Below are 13858 nucleotides of genomic sequence, written 5' to 3'. Positions count from 1 at the left end.
GACTTCCTGGACCGAGCCTTCAGTCAAAACCCAAAACCGGCAACTCCCATTGAGAACAACAGGACACCCAATGCCAAATGAGCAACCTGCACCCGGCCACCACTGTGCCTCTGTGGTGCACCTTGTGTGCTAAATAGGATCCCCCTTTGCCATGAGCTTAACCCTAGGAGCTTTGCTCCTCGACCCTGTGGCTTGCCCGTGAGCAGACACCAACCGAGAGCCACTAGCCTCATAGGCCAAGATTGGGCCTCAGCACTCTGCACCTGGCCGCCTTAGTGCCGCGGAGGGTGCTATTTGAGTTTTTGCCTTGTTCTAATCCCAGAAACTAAACCAGACTATTTTTTTACCTGCAAACCGATAACCTCATTTTTCCCCATAGGATTGAATTAACTGTTTTCCTATGAAAAACTTGTAAGTGTTGAGGGTGTTCATATGGAAACCTAAAACTCTGTCTTGATCAAAACTGCTTTACCCACCTATTATCTAGAAAATGACCCAGTATGATATATAGGTATATTGACCTGTTATTGACCTGCTTATTTCATTACTCGCTGTGTACCATCTGTCTGAGATTATTGTGACTAACTGTTTGGTATTCTTATTTGATATCGTTACTGGAGTTGCATTCTCCTTCTCTTCTCGTTGTGTTTCACCTGTATCTGATTTTTTGTGACTACAACTGTTTGGCATTCTTAGTTATCAATACTAGAGTAGTACTCTACCTTTCATCATTGTGTAAAGTGCTCTGATATCCCTTGGGATCTGGTTTGTGCTATATAAAACTATTAAAAAAAATATATATATATATCACACTGAGTAGAAAAAGTAATCAAAGGTAATTTCAACAGTAATTGAATATTTGCACAAACATGTAACAAAAGTTATTCTCATCCAGCTTGCTTGTTGATCAATCTGTCTGGAAAAGTACAATTCAAGTTACCTGAACCAAGTCCTGGTTGGTTCTACAAATAAAATACAACAAATTAATATTTTTTGATTAAAACAATTGGTCTGAGTGAAGTCTTGAGTGTGTGACTTCATGTCTTGCCAGAGTGTGTACAATAAATTGTCAACCCTACCCTCTGCTCGCCCACGCTACCACAAATAGAGTGTAAGGAATTATCTACTTTTACCTCTGTAAGCCTTTGGCGATCCACTTGACTCTCTGCACACTATACCTTACTTTGGTACAGTATATACAGAGCCAGCTTCATACATTTGTGGATCAGCGGGGGGGGGGTCTACAACTCTCTATTTGTTGGACTGACTTGGTCAACGCCTGATCACACAATAGAACTCATAAATTGTCTTTAGAACTCTGAATTTGTTGAATTTACATTTTTTTCAAATTTCTAAAAGTTTTGTTAGGGCCTTGGTTAAATCCCTTTTAGATTTTTTTTGAACAATTCAAAAAAATCTTCATAGGGGTAAGAGTGTTTAGAATTTTGGTAAATTTCTCTTAACAAGAACACAACTATTACTGGCAAAATGCCAAATGACAGAACATGGTTGAGGAACTCGACCTCACCCCTTACCTCCATTTAGAATTTAGGGAGTTACAGTCTCTATGCAAACTCAAAACATTGTTGTGGGGTCCCATCCTCCCCCCCCACCCCCAAAAAAAAGGCTCCAGGAGCTCTTGCCAGGGTATGCAAAGTGCCACCCATCTGAACATGGTGAAGACCACTCAGATGGGGAAGGAAGAGGAGGCGATGAGGATAAAGTCCAACCTCCCTCACTTGCTAGGGAGGACAGGATCCCTGTGCTGCTGACTCCAAGAATGTGACTCACAGCACCTAGATCCCACACAGGTGGGTCAGGTACTTCTGAGACCATTGAGGACAGCCTTAATAAAGAGACCATATTTTTAGTAAGGTTGGCCAAAAGATTAGACCTAGAGTAATGTATTATCTAGGTTTACATATGGAAGCTTTTGGGGATCCAATAGACTCTGGACACTAACTTACTTTGGCATAGTATGTACAGAGCCAGCTTCCTACAAGCATTATACCAGCTATGTCGAATTTTTTAACCTATTGTTTTCCCTTATTGATTTTCTTTCCTTTCCAGGTTGAACGGTCATTTTTATCTTTGAACTAGGTATTTTCTTGTATGGGGAATACCTTTACTACACATTGCGGTATAGGTGGGGGTAGGTTCACTACCTCTCGTGTTTGGTCCTGAAGAAGTGCCATGGAGCTTTTTTTTTTTAGACTATAGGGCGCAAAACATGTTACCCCGACTATACTACACCCATAAACTTGAAGCCACTTTGGTACATCACGCACTCACAGTAGCTCCAATCTCTTTACGGTTTTTTTGTCCTGTCCGGAATATCGTCACATTAATAGATATCTCCTAGACAGTTTTACTTTAGTCAACCTCACATCCACTCACCCCACACAATTTGGACACCTCATTCTCGCATCTTTCATCATACAGCATAAATAACTAATATTTTCCAAAGCGACCCTTAGGGGGGCCAGGAGAGCATTGCAGCACAGGCTTTACGAGGGTCAGCGCCCAATGATTAAGCAGGACAACCCCAGGGATGTGTGAGGGCAACAAGAAATAGTCTTTAGGATTCCCTCTCCATGTTTTGTCCACCATTTTGCCTTTCCTTCTAGTTTTCTGATAAGAACAGTAACTTCCTTGTTGGTTTGATTATAACTTTGTGCCCAGGTACTGGACCATTATTGGCTCCCCCCTTCCTTTAGTTTTGATTATTTGATGTTGGTCTTTTGATTGTCATCTACTCCAAACACGCCCAATTCTCTCCAACAAGGGTTTAAGCCATCTGCTTCTTTATGTAGCACCGGGAACACGGGCCATTCCAATATTTTGTTTAACCGGCCCACACACCATGAACACCGTGTCAGCTGCATCACTCTCCTTGGAGCCTGGCAGGACTCCTAACAAGCATGTACCCAGCAGGCCAAGGAGTGAAGATGGGGTTGTGTGGGGTTCAGTTACAGTTTTAATCAGCACACTGTCGAGGAGTAGGAAGATACCCTTTCACATGCATAATTTCTGGGTTACTGTCACATGCTTTTTAAAGCAGTCATTCTAAAACACTCCTTCATCCATCTGTATTCTTGGGTGTACACCTTCCTCATGCCTCAGAAACCTGAACCATCATTTCTTCACATTTCAGTGGGGGGAGGTCTACGGAGGATTGCGGAGCTGAAACTACATTTGAGTAGATTAAGGTTTACATTTATATTTTGTGCATGCCTGTAAATGTGGATCCCACAGCCGGACTCAGATGTGTAAAACAGCAGATTTATTGTATCCTGTAAATACCATTACCCTGGGAAGGGATATTTATCAGGTGTGGAAAATACCTCCTAGTACTAGTTTATGCCTTATGAATGAGGCATAACATTCAGCTGTGGTATTTACTTAATCAAAATCCATGTTTCCAGGCATTTGCCTTTCCTCCTGCAGGTTTTCCCTGGCATTTGTGTTTGAGGAAAACTGCAGGCTGTGACATTCATATTACAAATTCTAATTCAAAGCTCTGATCTGCAGTTAAGACCTAGGCCCAATGGCTGTTTGCTGCATTCTGTTTATTAGTTGTACACTGAATGATTGGTGGTCGAATGTTGGTCCATGGAGACTCCACCAATGCCAGATTTTCACTATTCTGGTATTGCCCGTCCCACACATGTGTGTAAGGAAAGTTGGTGCCAAATGCTTTTTGACAAAACTGATAAGCGCTGTAACCTGAGAACATTATCTGCTGTCATAGGCCTGAATCTGTAACGTGTCTGAATTCTAAGGAATAGTTTTTCTGCCAGATGCCTAAGCATGCAGTATCTCTGCAAGAGCTAGGGGCACAAGTCGGAGTCAGAAACGTCTGTATGATCTGAGAGAGATCTTCACTCTGAAGAAATGTGACGGGCACAAATAAAGCAACAGTTTTCTAGGGTAACTGCTTGCTGCAAAGAAGGCTAGTTTTGCTGTTGAACCTGAACAATGCTCTAAGGTACTGTGACCCATGCTGGATAGTACGCATTGACTAGAGAATAGATCTGGCTCTCAATGGGATTAACATGTCACAGACTATGCCTTTGCCAATGTGTGTGCAGCTGAAGAAAGGCACTGGGCACAACGTACAGTAGCATCCCAGCGGCAAGGGGGAGATGCTACAGGCCACAGATTGAATCGAGATGCCAGGCCGGCAAAAAGGATGCGATGACCCAAGCAATGCCTAGGTGGCAGCAGGCATATGCGTGGTGTAAGCAGCATCCACACGGGCAGTAGAGTAGCTGCTAACTAGTGTTAAACACGGAGTAGAACCAGAAAAGAAACCTAGGCAGGGAAGAAGAGTGGTTTGCACTGAATGTATTATGAGAAATTCAGAATGAGAAAAAATATTGACTGATTAACTTTTCAGGTGTTACAGTGCCTTGAACAACCGCGTGGTCCAGGGAGATTACACTAGAATAGCCATTAGAAAGATGGTGAGAATAGAATGGACTTGGGCTGATCCAAGATGCGACTGAGCAGCTTTCAAGCCAATGGCTGAAGGATCTTGAGCCAAGAAAAGCAGTCAGTGGTCAACAATTAACTGCTTTTCTTGGCTTTGCTTACCTAAAGCCCACTACTTGCATATTGTTTTAATAATACAGAAGTGTCTTGTCCTACTGTAGACTTAAAGAATTGCCGATTACCTTCTGATCAAAATAAGGTTGGAGATATCTAAAAATCCCCTCCCTTCCAGGGTGTCAAGCCACTCGCTCTGTGCAATTTGGATGAAGACATTTTAAATCAACACCTTTGTTTCTCAATCTGATTCTGGTGTCAGATGTCTGAGCTTTATTAGATTTGCACAAGAGGGACTAGCTGTGGTGTGCTAGGATGGGGCACCTAGAATCGTTGCCATCTGCTACATAATGATTCTGTACAAGACCTCAGCTTATAAGCTTGTGATGGGCTTGCTCGAAGAACGGTTTAAGATGTAAACCCGAGGATAGCTTTGCTTTTTGATGTTGCATGTGTGTAGAACTTGGAGTGAGTGAGGCTTTAGGCTCACTCGTGCTTCCAGAACACATTTGTAGGACATTCATTCTTAGAATACAAGAATCCGGAAGCTCAGCCTGCATGCACTGTAACATTAAGGCAGATGGATTTGACACATTGAATCCAATTCAAGGCCCCTTCCTTTAACTAAACAGGTGGTTTATTTTCTGATCTCCGTATTGTTTCTCAGGAAAGCATGATACAGATTTAGAATAAATGTCATTACCATTTGACGTGGTTTGTTTATCCATTGGCTGTTGTATGTTACCTTACAGCAGAGTTTGTTTTTTAAACCCATAATTTGGGAAACGAGCAAGGTCTTCCTCTCCTGCCTAATTGAGTAGCTCTTGTGACTCATTGCCTTGTAGTAGATCAGGTTCAGTGCTTGCTATTAATTAGACCAGGCTTAGACTACACTGCAAATTGTCATTTTTTATAAATCTTCACCTTTTTTACTTTGAATCCTGTCTCGTGTGGATTTCTTTGCCCGCTGGGTAGTTTGTTAAAAGTTGGGCTCGTCTGGAATAGGCTCAAGTCTAGACGACTGATACTCAAAAGTGCAGCCCTCCTGATCTTTGCGCACGGTTCTGGTTAGCAGTTAGTGTGAAAATGAGACTTCTCTTCGAAATCCAAAAAGTGTTAACATGCAGAACCTTACTTTAGCAGAGTAAACTTTTTGGCCCCTGGGAAAATCTTTGGGAGTACCCATGGCCTAGACCCATCAATTATGTCTTTTAATGCACAAAAGCCCAGTCGTGTGCTTAGAAAGTGTAACCACCCAAGTTCTATTGTAATATGATGCACTTCCAAAGTCTACGCAACCAATGGGAGTTTTACATATGGGTGCCCATGCATGTAAATGCGCAGAAATGTGGCTATTGCCCCCAACCCAGAATCTTTACTATGTTTGTAACCCATGGTAAAGCTTCACTACCCGACTGAACCATCTGTCGGAAGAAGGGTTTGTTGTCAAAAGCTGAAGCATGGTAGGTGTCTAACTAATCATTACCTGCGAAATAACATTGTGGCATCAATTTTATATATCAGTTAACTGACTTAGAGAGCACTGCGCAGGGTCGAACTGGCCTAAAGGGAAATCGGCGTCAGGTGGGCTGGTTTGATAAGTCAGTGTGGGACCATTTTTGCGCTGTTTGTGGTTCTGTTTTGTCAAGGCCGGTTTTTATTGTTGATTTTCAGATTAAAACAAACATTTCCGGCAGCAAGAAGGAATAGATGCAGTCTTCCATACCTTGCAAAACGTTGTGCTTCTTTACAGGTTTAAAAACTGCACCAATTTGCAGACATAGGACACTTAAGTATCCAATTCACTAATGGGGCCACTTTTTATGTTGGTGCCCGGGCCCATTGTCTGTCCCAGTCAGACCTGGACATTGCATGAACAGGTCTCCTCTGAAATTCGCTTTTTGGCACCTTCATTCCTTACCTTTTGTCTAGGAGTGTAGTTGACCTGCAAGTGTATGGCATTCATACATTTCAATAGTCCTGATTTAGGCGTGTATACAAGTAAATTTTGAGGGGGGGGGGGGCGATACTTTTTGGGTTTCGCAATCCTCCCACGCTGCTTCACCCTTTCACAGATATCTTTCCATCGGTTAGAACAGGTTTCAAAGATGGCTAAAATAGTTTACAATTCACCAGAATGACATTAGAAACCACTTTTCACACAAACATGATTCAGTGACAACCTTGAAGTCTCTAACACCCCACCCACACCAGAAGGCATTGGAGAGTTTTACATGGGCACCAGTTACGGCACGTGTGTGCGCTTTTTTTTGCGCAAGGGTTCGGCAATTTGCCATGCTAGCTCAAACTAGGGGCCACATGTACAAGCTATTTTGCATTTGCAAATCACTAAATAACCTTTTGCAAACGCAAAATATCCTTTCAAGATGTAGGAAAGGCTTTGAAGTTGCAATTTTAGTTATACGCAATCCCGTAAGTACATGTACCAAGCTTTTTCTACATGCAAACCGCAATTAAGAAATGCAGTTACCATTGACTCCCAAAGACTATGGTAAACCAAACGCAATTTTTTAATGCATTTTTCAGCGTGCCTTATTCCACACACCTACCCCTACGGCATGTGTGCACATTTTTGGGGTGCTTCAGTTGGGCCTTAGACCCCCGGGCACCCTAGTTATTGCATTACCCAATTTGACATTACTAATTGGGTAACTGCAAATTCGAAAATCTTTAAGTTTAGCTATTAGGTAATCACTATTTTCTTACATACCATTTTCCCCTTCCTTAAATAGTGATTACCTAAAATTCACTATTTAAGGAATGCAAAATGGATGTTTGATACATGTGGCCCTAAGCAACATGAAGGATCTCGTTCTCAAAGGCATTGTCTGGGACTCGCCGGCTGCCATGGAATGGGTTTAGCTCACTGGCCCGCTCTTGGGTGAGTTCATAGAGGCAATCCACAAGGCCGTTCTAGTAGGGATTGTGATTAAGTTTGCGAACTATTACTGTAGGAGTACTATACTCCTGCCCTTCCTTGGACACGCCTATGCAAGTGATGGCATCCTATAGGGGTGTGTTAACTCCAGAACGATGCTGGCCTGAAATCGAACCCAAAGAAGAAATACTTGAATGGTGTGCTTAAGGCCCCTGGATCCCTGCAAACTCACCTGCAAAGAGCATGTGGGTTGCGATGCACAACAAACCACGCAATATAAAAACAGAATAAATCACATGTTTTAGTGTTCAGATCATTTATTTAAAAAAGTACAAAACACTGTGCAAATGTCGCACTTGAACGTCAAGTGTAGTAATCATGTAAATTGCAATGGGTATCGTAAATAGTGCTTTGGGGGTCTTTCCCCCCAAAATGGTTTAAGGTGTCTTCACGTCACCAATGCATTCCTGCACAAATATGTAGCTGCCATCATCAGAGCGCAAGAAAAAAAATCCTGGTCAGTCAATACAAATGGCTGGCTTGAAGTCAGCATGCCTCTATGCAAGTTTAGCTACAGTGCAAGTATCAAAATCTTAGTCTCGGAGAGTTAAAAAAAAAAAAAAACTGCAGAAAATGCAGCCAGACACAGGGAGGTGTGTCTGCAAGTGGCCAGCGCTGGCAGACATTCCCATTCTTGCAATGGGTCGCACAACTCATGTCCTGCATAGAGGGGGATGCATTAAATCGTACCTCGCCCTTAGGTTAACATTTCAAACAAGTAAATGGTCGTTAAAGAGATGGACTCAATCCATCTCCACAAAAAAAAGCAGTCCTGCTGCAGACAATGGGAAAAAAAAACATTTTTAACGCAAGTGGATCTACAGTGTAAAAAATGATATCGACTTATCAGTTATGTGCAAATTTACAATTTTAGCTGAAGTTACAGTACGTTTATAACACTGAGACGATTAGTTCAATTCGGCTTTCAGATCTGCGTTACGTCACATTGGTAAAGACCGGGGAGGGGGAATTGAGGAGGAGGCCCAAAACCAAATGCCGTTCGCTTTCACGTTTAAACATGCCCAGGCAGTGGATCATATTAAGTGATGTTATCAGCATGAAGCCACAAGCTTCATTTACTAGACTGGCCCCCTTCTTGAAGGGTTCACTTCCCGACACTCAGCCCAGCAGCAACTGGTTCTGTTCAGTACTGAACAAGGAAGTGTCCTGCGCCGCTCGCGGCAGGCAGGCTCAGCAGTATACTTGAAACAGTCCCCTGGGGGTGGCCCTGCCTTCTCTCAGCAGTCCTCTTCATCCAGAAGCTCGTCGGAGCTGTACAGTTTCTTTTTCAAGACCCGGAAACCAGAGCCGAGTTTGAGGGCTTGGCCAAAGCCTGGAGTGATGGCAGGGGAAGCAGTGAACAGGCTCTGTATGCGGGGCCAAAGTCCGGGTTCAAGGGTCAGGATCAGGGTCAGCTGGAAGGTGGGCACCACCGAGGGGTCTATTGTCAGTTGGCCAACACTGTAGACTGCCTTGCCATGTTCCACGTACAAGTCAATGAGGGCTCCCTTCAGGCCACAGGGCTCCGAATTGGACAAGTGCAGGAGCTCGCGGCCCACACGTGCCAGGAGCCGGTCTGAAGCCACCAGCTTAGAGCATCTCAGTGCGTTGATCTGGGTCTCGTTCAGGAAGAGCTCGATGAGGGCCAGCAGGTCGCAGCAGAGCAGTTCTTCGCCGCGGTCGTACAGCAGCTCCGGCTCGCCCATAAGTGCAGGATCGGGCAGTGAGAGATTGTCAAGGCTTTCAGCATCTGAAAGAAGCGAGAAAAACATCAGGTCCACTGAACGAGTTGGACTTAAACCACACACTGACTTACATTAAGCATACTTTATACAAGGCGGACTACTGACAACATTCGGCCTTAACCACTTCCATACCAATTCTCCACAGGCTCTATTCTATGCCCAAAAAGTCTAGCTCTGATGAGCCTTATAAGAAATGAAATTATTTCATTCACTCAAGGGCAAAATACGCTGAACTCGACTGTGTACAGCCATCGTCAACATATTATAAGTGTATATATACTGCAAATATTACTCAAAAGGGTTTGAAAGGTTTTAAAACAGTAGGTCAGGATTGCCAAGATCAGGCGCAACAAGGATGGATCTGTAAGGAATATGAAGGAAGATTGGGCACTTCGATAGATGTTGGTACATTCCGGATCTAGGTTAAGTACCAGAGGCCTGCCCGAATAAAAAAATCCTATTCCTGCAAGCAGGCTACTACTGTACTTAACAGAAGATGAATAAAGTAGCAAGTTGGCAGATGGAAATCAAATTAACTGGCAGTCCACAGAATTGGGATATTGGACGACCCTGAAATGGGGGTGGGGGCGATTAATGAAAAGGTAAGTTTACGTATTTGAAGGCAAGTGTTTCCCATAGTGTTCTAGAGGAACGAGCTTAAAGAGTGCCGTCTACCTTGACAAAAAGTTTCATACAGTGCAGATGAGAAGGACTGAAAGATGTTGGTAAACTCCACTGGCTAGCAGGTACATCTTAAAGGCATGATCGGCCTCGCCTCCAGTGCGTTTGATTGGGAGAGGCAAGTTTAGTGTAGGTGCGATTTGGCTATTAGGACAAACATTCGTCAAGTCAGAGACTTGGAGAACACTCACCATAATCTTTGGTATTTGTCAACTCGCAGTCAGTACTGTCCAAACTTCCGCAGTAGCCAGACGTCTCCAGGATGCTCTCTGGACCACTTTCCAAGCTGCTCTCCAAGCTCGCCATACTGCATCTGAGGCGAGAATCACATTGCTTCAGGCTTGGAGCCTTCGAGTGTGCTTGTGGTGACCCCCGCTTCGCCCGCGAGGACATCCAATACAGTCCAGTGAGGGTTCCCCAGTGCGCAGGCATTGCAGATCTTTAAGTCAGGCTCTGAAAGCAAAAAGAGGAGGTTATTGTAATAGACTACCAATGATTACGTTGCATTAACCAAATATATATGCCGTAAGTGAAACCGACAACTGCATCCAAGTACATGACAGATTATGTAATATAGGAAACATTTTGTTAAGGGCAAAGATGTCAATATGCTCACACACTTTACACTGCCAAAGCACAATAGATACCAAATGTACTGGTATAGAAATCATGCACCAGTAGAAAGGATGAGCTGTAAATGTGCTAGCAAAGCACAGAAGGACCCAAATCAACCCCTCAAAAACGTGCTACATACGCCCACTAATAGTGGAAACCTAATTAAAAGACTAGGCAGAGTCATTTACAACATAAAAGAGGCAAGATACGAAATGCGCAAAATACACCAAGTGCACAAAGACTCGGATTACATCATCAGCAGATCCTGCTGCAATAAAAAAAAACTGGAGGTAGCACCTTAAGAGGGCGCTACGACTGAACAGGAGCATAAAAAAAGCTTGATTGTTTACACGCCGAAGGGGAAAACAAATGTAAAGGAAAGAGGATTGACACCTGCAGAGCACATCAATATGACGTCACATTCAAAGACGGTCGGTGCCAAGCATTATTCCTGTAGCCAGATCACCCATTTTAAACAATTTTAAGTGGTTCTATTGTAACCGCAGCGCCACTGGTAAAGGAAAATGACGACTTCAGTATTTTTTAGAAGTGTCAATAAGCGCAGCAGAGTCCAAGCAACGAAGTACTTTTCAGAAGTTGCGTCTTAAATAATAGCTCCCACTGCAATGTAAATCATAGTTTATAACGTAACCGGACTCAAAAAAAGTGAGCGGATTATTTTACAGTCTAACGTTCAATTTTAAACATAGTTAACAGCTTTAGATATCGCAGAGAACTAAACCAAAGCTAGAATTCGGTTTATGTAATTAGCGTAGGATATTAAATCGAGACCCGTTAGAGAATTAAACATAAACTTCAGCAGAAATCACGCAACTTACAAAAACGAATACAAATGACAGAAATACGCAAGCTACAGAACAACCGGGTTTAATAAAAAAAGTTCACACTTACAGTGATGCCTGAGGTAGTCCGGTGACGGACGCGAGCCTGTTCCACTGGCCTGGAACTGTCAATGCGCTGCAGAGACACCCTGTCACCCCAGAAGTATACCACCTCCTCTCCTTTATAAGTGCTCACCACATCCCTCCCTAGAGCAGAGACAGGTCGAGAACTCTCGAGCAATGCTGCTTATAAAGACGAACAGGCCACGCCCACCAAACGTGTGGCGTCACTGACGCCGCCGTAGACACACCGCTAATCAGTTTATGGAAGTGGCCAATGAGAGAGCTGCTCACGCTCTGAACGTTCTGTCCTGCCTGGTTACAGGAGGCGCCCCGCCTCCTCCGCCTGGGGGCTGAGATGGACGTGATTGAAGAGCTTGTTTACCACAGAGGAGGATGGTCGGGCATCCTGGAACAAAGCCAGCCAGGACTCCGGTGTATCTGAACACACAATAGCTTTCTTTTTCTACATGCTTGTGCTTTAATTGTTTGTGTGTTAGGATCTTATTCCCGAAAGGTGAGGGGGGAGGGGCTCATCCCCGGAGCACAGGTCTGGTAGATTTACTCTCTGTTCGTAGTGTCCGGGCAGCTCAAGATTATGTACTTTCTCATTTCAGTAATACACAATTTATTTTTATTTATTTGAAGAGTTTTGTATAGCGCCTGGCTAGACCCGGAGGTATCAGAGCGCTTTACATGAGGATAAGCTGTTGTGATTACATTAGCATGTTACATAAATTACATCAGTTACTGAAGCATAGCATGACATCTTTAAATGTTCTGCATATACATTTTTCCATTCTAGATTTAACAACGCGACTCGCCAGAATCGCTGTTTGTTTTCTGTTTGGGTTTTACACAGAGAGATGTAAATGAAATACATTCTAGGTGCTTTCTAAGGGGATGTGATAAAACGATCCGGGGATGTATGTTCCAAAACGAGGAACATGTTTTTTTTTCTGTCCTGTGGATTTTTTTAGTTAAATGCATTACTGCCAGTTGTAATGCCGCATATGTGTGTGTCCGTCTCTGCTTCAGGTGTGCCAGGCAAGTAGTAAAAGTAATGTGACTAGGCTTGCCACCTAGACAGTTTTCTACCGGCATCACCCGTATTTCAATGACCCGGCCGTACAAAAACAAGCAAAATCCTTTAAAGCCGTTATTTTTCGACCCTAAGTGTACAGGCCTCTAACAGGAACTATAAATAGAAATCATTTTTTTTTCTAAATCATTTTTATTAACTTAAATCACTTTTAAATGTGTTCTAGAACTGCATTAATGGTCTATGACTAACAAAGGCAGAAAAGTCATGTTACAAATGTATACGATTTTTGCTTCGAGTGTGTTTAGTGTCATGTCTGGGGCTTTGCAGACTCTTAAATCAACAATGAATGGCAGGTCGTTTTTTAGGTCTCGCCTGTCGATGCGCATGCGCATCGAGCAAGCGAGACTATAGGGGCTCATCGACTCTTTATCTAACTTGCAAGGAATCGTGGCGATTCCTTGCAGTGCCCGTGACTTTTAAGGTCAATGCGCATGCGCATTGAGCTTATGCGCATGCGCATTGACCTTAAAAGCGCGTGCACGTCCGTCTTTGTTTACCCGCTCCGCCCCCTCCCCTTCCCGCCGTCTCGCATTTCGCAATGCCCTCCTAACAACACACACACCCTCTCCCCCGCTCCGCCCCCTCCCCGCCATGTCTGCCCCCTTCCCGCCGTCTCCATTTCGCAATGCCCTCCTAACAACACACACACACCCTCTCCCCCGCTCCGCCCCCTCCCCGCCATGTCTGCCCCCTTCCCGCCGTCTCCATTTCGCAATGCCCTCCTAACACACACACCCTCTCCCCCGCTCCGCCCCCTCCCCTGTGCGATGAGGCATTACAACCCTCAAGTTGTTTCTAGGCGTGACAACAACGTATGCTCCTATAACCCAATTTAATGGTAAAGGCTAATAAATGAGCCTTCCTTTCCTGAAGCTTCCTCGTTCAAGTCGGGCACAGCACATGGCTTCTCTTAAGGTCCAGTCGGGCCCGTCACACACCCTCCTCACACGTGGAGCTTCCACAACGTATGCTCCTATAACCCAATTTAATGGTAAAGGCTAATAAATGAGCCTTCCTTTCCTGAAGCTTCCTCGTTCAAGTCGGGCACAGCACATGGCTTCTCTTAAGGTCCAGTCGGGCCCGTCACACACCCTCCTCACACGTGGAGCTTCCGCGTGACTTGAAACCAGCGGCGGGCGGCATATTGCAAGTATCGCTGGCCGCAGGGCGTCGCTCTTGTGAGGCCCCGGCCGGAATGCAGAAGGCGGGTCCGGTGTCTCAGGCCATGCTGTTCCTTTCCACTGATCCCGCGCGTGCTCTCCCAGTGCGCCCGAGGTCTTCCCTCGTGCTTCAGATGACGCAA

General features: G+C 44.3%; 1 protein-coding gene across 1 annotated transcript; it reads right to left on the bottom strand.

Annotated features, from left to right (window-relative positions):
- Positions 1 to 7746: 7746 nt before the first annotated feature.
- DDIT4 (DNA damage inducible transcript 4) lies at positions 7747 to 11647 on the bottom strand. The gene is made up of 3 exons (XM_086922275.1): positions 11461 to 11647; positions 10125 to 10386; positions 7747 to 9257 (listed from the first exon to the last, which is right to left on the bottom strand). Exons 2-3 carry the CDS (start codon positions 10363 to 10365, stop codon positions 8746 to 8748), a joined length of 753 nt encoding a protein of 250 aa, XP_086778401.1. The 5' UTR covers positions 10366 to 10386; positions 11461 to 11647; the 3' UTR covers positions 7747 to 8745.
- Between the last annotated feature and the right edge of the window lie 2211 nt (positions 11648 to 13858).

This window comes from Lissotriton vulgaris, chromosome 5 (assembly GCF_964263255.1).
Source record: "Lissotriton vulgaris chromosome 5, aLisVul1.2, whole genome shotgun sequence".
Taxonomy (NCBI): domain Eukaryota; kingdom Metazoa; phylum Chordata; class Amphibia; order Caudata; family Salamandridae; genus Lissotriton; species Lissotriton vulgaris.
This window is presented reverse-complemented; position numbering and strand designations above follow the sequence as displayed.